Source organism: Hippocampus bargibanti, linkage group LG02 (genome assembly GCF_051943395.1).
Source record: "Hippocampus bargibanti isolate YZ-2025 linkage group LG02, ASM5194339v1, whole genome shotgun sequence".
NCBI lineage: Eukaryota > Metazoa > Chordata > Actinopteri > Syngnathiformes > Syngnathidae > Hippocampus > Hippocampus bargibanti.
In genome coordinates this window covers 16839001-16845000 of record NC_142735.1, presented here as the reverse complement: position 1 = coordinate 16845000, position 6000 = coordinate 16839001, and the positions used below count along the sequence as shown (strand labels likewise).

At 39.3% G+C, this 6000-nt stretch overlaps 1 protein-coding gene across 1 annotated transcript in view; it reads right to left on the bottom strand.

The window, feature by feature from the left end:
* The window catches only part of LOC148901726 (B-cell receptor CD22-like), a 10765-nt gene extending 7784 nt beyond the window's left edge, over nt 1-2981 (bottom strand). Inside the window, 6 exon segments of the mRNA XM_088989682.1 lie at nt 163-411; nt 1077-1355; nt 1832-2053; nt 2282-2341; nt 2344-2610; nt 2804-2981. Of these exon segments, the coding sequence (XP_088845808.1) occupies nt 163-411; nt 1077-1355; nt 1832-2053; nt 2282-2341; nt 2344-2610; nt 2804-2840 (1114 nt within the window). The 5' untranslated portion in view covers nt 2841-2981.
* Nucleotides 2982-6000: the final 3019 nt, after the last annotated feature.

Genomic DNA, 6000 nt, shown 5'->3' with positions numbered 1-6000 from the left:
GGGACTATCGATATATCCGACCCTGTTTGCATGTAATTTTCTCCGTGCGTGCATAGAAATAGTATCGATATAACCGGGACTATCGATATATCCGATATCGATATAACGAGACTTTACTGTATATACCAATATACCAAATTTGACAGAGGAAGTAACACAAACCATAAGAAGACTGTTCTTCCATTACAAGAAGGATTTTTGTCGAGTTGATGACTTCAGGTGCGCTCAAGGTCTGGCAGAGGTAGATTCCCATGTGGGGCGTTTCAATGGTGGAAAGGGACAAAACTTGTCCCGAGCCCACTCGGAGCAGGGAGCTAGAGCTGGTCCACTTGTACCACACATAGCTGTGGGTGGTAGCGTTGGCTGTCCCGCTGCACATCACATTGACACTGATGCTTTCAGCAGGCAGATCTGCGAAAACCCAAAACGGCTTTATAAAAAAGTTACGTCTGGTATTAGACGAAACATGTGCATGCTAATGTGAAACAAATAATTTGGATTCAAAAAATGTAAAAACCCCAAAAATAAATGTCACGGATAATATGCTGTCATTAAAAATAATTCACAACCCTGACAAAAACATGAAGGCTGTGAAAAAATGTGTGAAAGAACATCACACTTCTTGTAGAATATTTTTACGTGGACAAAAGTATTTGGACACCTGGCCCACAGGAATGTATTTTATTTATTTTTCCTTCCACATGCCATTTCACATTACTGTCATGCCTCAATAAACATTGGTGGCTGTTTAGCACATTTTGCTGCTCTTCCATTTTCGTGAGATCACGTATGAGGATTTTGTCTCACACCAGGATGCACCCAGCCAATGAGACTATCAGCAAGGTAAGATAACTTCTCTCTACATCACAAAATATGTGTCCAAATGCATAAAATCCCAATTGATCAAATGCGCTTGAGTGTATTTCTTGAATTTTTGCACAATGTGTGCCAACAGGTTGGGGGAGTGAATCAAAGCAAATCACCTTTTGAAGAGTGATTTTCTGGGTAAGTACAGTAGAGTACATTAGTATCAGGTACCAAAACTACAGTACATGACATGAACGGTTGATACATACACAGGACATCCAGATTGATATCGGTCGATTTCACAAATGCGGTGCCCCTCACACTGATGTTGTTTGAGGCCTGACAATGATACAGTCCACTGTGGCTGGGCTGAAGAGGAGAGATGGTGTGACTTGGTCCGGAACTTATATATTGATTGCCCTTATACAGGCTGTAGCCACTTAATGGAACAGGTGGGTTGGCATCACCTCTGCAGCTGAGAGTCACGGAGCTCCCATTAATGATGTCTCCTGGTGGTGTCATTGACAACACAACATTGCTTGGAGCATCTGATTTCAACAAAAAAGAGTCAACGACAACAGAAAATCAAAACTCTGACAAAAACCACCAATGGCTTGTTTTTAATGCCAGCGGGACCCTCTTTGAAACGGAAAAATGCAATTTTAACACAGTCTGTGGAGGAGGAAAATTGCTTAAATCATTGGAAAATTCCTGAAGGGCCAGATTTGAATTTTAGAGTTGAGCCACATACAATGTGTATCAGGCTTGTGTGTGCGTAAATGACAGATTTGGGTAGACAGGAGAAAGCCAAGAAAAGCATGCATGCAACCCCAGTATGTGTATATTCTGTTGACAAACTCATTATTATTACAAATGAGCCCGCTGTTTTATCTTGTTTTATGAAATTATTCAAGCAGTTCTTAGTCAGCAATTCTCTGAGGTTCACAATCTTGACAAATAGGCAATACTGTACTTAGAACTTTGCTATTGACGTATGCTTTGATTAGAGCCAATAAATACTCACATTGAACATTGAGAGCCACAGGGGCTGATTTGATCTTCTCTTGACCAGCGACAGCACAGTAGTACCCCCCAGAATCCTTTCTGCTGGCCTGGAAGAAATGCTGTGGTACCACCTTCCCATCTCTGTACCAAACATGCACCGGCGTGCCACACTCACTCCTGCACTTCAGGCTGACAGATTGGCCTTCTGTCACTGTGCTTGGCTCCAAGACAGCAGTCAGGTCTGCCCAAGAAATGTATGATTAACTGGGATCTCCGCATGGCATCCAAAAATAAAATCTGTCATTGTTTCACCGCCCCGACCCACACCACATATTAAATAATTTAACATGATAAAAATCTAAATACATGGCTTGACTGTTCCACATGGATGGAAGGTACTAAAAAAGCCCAATTGCCAATCAACTCAAATAAAATTAATCAATGAAAAAAAAACGCAAGGCGTGTATACCTTTTACTGACAAATGAAGTGCATTTTTGCTGGTCCAACGGCTCAGTGATGTCTCGAACGAAAGAGGTAGTATCCTTCATCTTTATATTTTACGTTATTGATCTTCAGACTGCAGTCTCCCCGGTAGTTGCCCACATATTCAAAGTGGGGTGGAATGGGACTGGATATGACTCGGTCCCACCTGCCTGACTTCCATTGACCTGGAAACCAGCGAACTGACGTGACAAAGTGAGGAAAAGGGTAGTCATACTGGCAACTCACAACTACTGTCATCCCTCTCAAAGCACATTGATCCTTAAATGTTACTCCCCAGTCTCCACTCAAGACACCTGAGAGCAAAGGAAGTTAGTATGAATAAACCTGAATCACATCAATCACTAAATATGCCGTCTTAACAGGAGGCTTAAACATTATTCAGCCAGAATTCTATGCAGGGTTTTGATGTCTAATAGCCAAAAAACAGTCATGTGATCATATGATACAATAACTCATTTGTGATGATACAGGTAAAATGAAACTTACCTGAAATGACCACCAAAATAAGCCAGTTTTCCTTCATTATTAAATCAAGCTGAAATATATTCCGGCATTAAAATGTTGAAAGAGTATCTTCGGAAAAAAAAAGATAAACCAGGGTGCCAGTACACAACCACTAACGCATTATGCACTGTGCATGAATGACAAAGAAACCGTTCCAGGGATGAAAAAGCAGAAGTGGGGATAAGAGTCTCTTTCTGCTTCCGCACTGATCTCTGTTCATAATCAACAAGATGTAAATTTCCCCCACCACCCTCAAACAAAAATCACCCTTATGAATTTAATGAAATACTAGCCTCAGATTGATTCATGTTTTTAGGCTCTATTAGATTATGTATGACTTCTGTAAGACTCTTGCGTTGACAAATGTGCTAAAATACGATGATGCAATTAAGAAAAACTAGGAAGTTGGACATTTTTCACAGTCGGCAATTGTAAACGTGCACTCATACTATTTTATTTTGGTCATGTTCTTGGACATAAACTTTTATGAATGCAAAATGTTATGCAGCTACATATCACACTATCCTTGAAGTCACCTGATTGTACAGTATGTTTTGTTACGTGGTACATTGTCCCAGTATGAGGGAAAAATAGTGAGGATTAAAAAAAAAAAAAAGACGTGGGGAAAAAAACAAATTGTTGTACCACTTCATGACCTGACCAAATTACTCAGCCGTTTACCACACCCAGATTAAAAGCAATTAAATGTGCTCATACCGCACAGCAGAAAGCCATAAAATTGCAAATGTACCGAAAGCAACAGTAGTTGAGGTATTAACTTTTTATATGATCTACACAGGGCAGCATGATAGGCGATTGGTTAACACATCCACTTTACATTGCATCGGTCCGGGATTCAATTCTGGCCTCGGCCTCCCTGTGTGGAGTTTGCAAGTTCTTGCTGTGCCTATGCGGTTTTTCTCCGGGTACTCTGGTTACCTCCCACATTCCAAATACAGTGATACCTCCGCATATGAACGGTTCAGCTCACAAACCTTTCACCTCACAAACATTAAATTTGCGAGCATATAGTCTTGGCTGATGAAATAATTTTCGGCGGACGAACCACACCACACGGTCAAACAGCACCACGGTGGCCGGCGGACTCGTTTTCGTCACCCCATTTCTTTAAGTGCGTACGTGGTTTGTTATCGAGGATACTTCTGCTATTATGGGACCGAAAAAGACCCCACCACGGGCTCGTGTTAACCCAAAGAGGAAACAAGAAAATTACGTGCAAGCAGAAGAAGATCATTGAAAAACACGAACGAGGTGTGCGTTTGTGTGACTTAGCTGTCCCAGTACCATTACGCTACGTCGACCATTGCTACCATCCATTGACAACTACCATCAAAGGTAAATAAAATGACTTTGTTATACAGTACAGTTTATTTCTTCAATTACAATACAATAGCACATTTATTATACATAAAATAGGGTATATTTTGTATAGTTTTGAGGCTTATTTCGTAGAAAGTTGTTTTATGGGGACCTGGGAACGGATTATTCTCATTTTAATGGTTTCTTATGGGAAATAAATGTTTGGAAGACGAACGTTTTGTCTTCTACACACTTTCTGGGAACCAATGAAGTTTGTAAGCTGAGGTGTCATTGTACATGCATTGCAGTTTGATTGAACACTCTGGATTGTCCCGAGGTGTGAATGTGAGTGCAGATGGTTGTCTGTGAGCTTTGCGGCTGATCGGCAAACCAGTTCATGTTGTACCTCGCCTACTGCCTGAAGACAGCTGGGATAGGCTAGAGCAGCCCCCGCAACCCTTGGGAGGAACAAGCTGTTTCAGATAATGGATGGGTGGATGATCTACACAAATTTAGAATGTGCTGTTTGTTTTTAATGAGATATTTTCTCACAGAAGCCACCCATCTTTAAAAAAAATTAAAGGGAAGCAAATGATTCTTCCTCACAGCTGTTTTTTTATTCGTTCAACATCTCACATTACAAATACTTCAAATGTATGCAGACAGTTACAAACAAGGTTGGCAGCAAATGAATGACATTAGGTCTTGGTTTTGACTTCACTTCTACAAACCAGCTATCCAAATTGACATCTGTATTGTAGTGTAAAATAATCAGGAAGAAAATGTAAAAATTAGATCTTAAGTAGAAAGGTGAAATTACTTAATAAAAATCCAAATTATAAATGTGAAAATACTAAATAAAAATCCAAATTATATAAGGTAAAAAAAGTTAATAAATAGAACCTTCCCAGCATATAATTAAAAACTATTGGACATTTGCAATCAACTAATACTAAGACATATTCAATTTTCTTTTTTATCTGAAAATGCGGAGCACAAAACAACATTTAGAAAAACTAGACACGTCAACAAGTTTAACACTTCACCCCAAAAAATATAACAAAAATCTGATCCAAATCATAGTCATACATTTTAATTGAAAATATAGCAAATGTAATACATTATCGACCTTGTTTATACAATGTTTTCAATCACAGTTGCATGGTAGTAGCAAAATAAGTACGTAAGCACAAAACTAAATGTTTAAAAATAAATTCATGTATAAATTAGCTTTTTTTTCAATATATCTACATATATCTATATACTTATGCCTTGCAGACATCTGTATGAGGGAACAAAAAGAAGGGAACAATAATTCGACTGCATGATTTATGGATTTAGTGACTGACTGCAAAGACTTGTTTCAGGAAAGAAAAATAAGTATTGCACATAATGGCTCACAGTTAAACTTGCAACGTTACATCACATTCAGGTTATGTCCCAAAGCATGCCACATCACAAAAGGGGTCAAGTGATCAAGTCTTCTCACCTATGTTTTACCAAGTGTCCTCTACATTACAAAAGTGTTGTTTGTCATTGTGTCGATTGCATAAACATGTCTGTGTGAGGAAGGCAGACTCCGTCAATGTAAAAAGAGAGGTGATCTCCAAAGAGACAAGGAAAAGAAAGAAGGAGCACAAGTGCGTTACATCATTCGGTCCTGCATTAACACGAGCCATGTAGTTTCTGTGGTACATAAATATGCATGCCGATAAGAAGAAGAACTTGCAGGCCGTCCGAGAAACAGGATCTAAATAGTCCAATCCACTCGGGTGACAGGATGTTTACATGTTGACCAAAGCCAAACATTTATTTTACTCATAATCATACCGACTACACCTAAGAGTGAAATAGCAGAA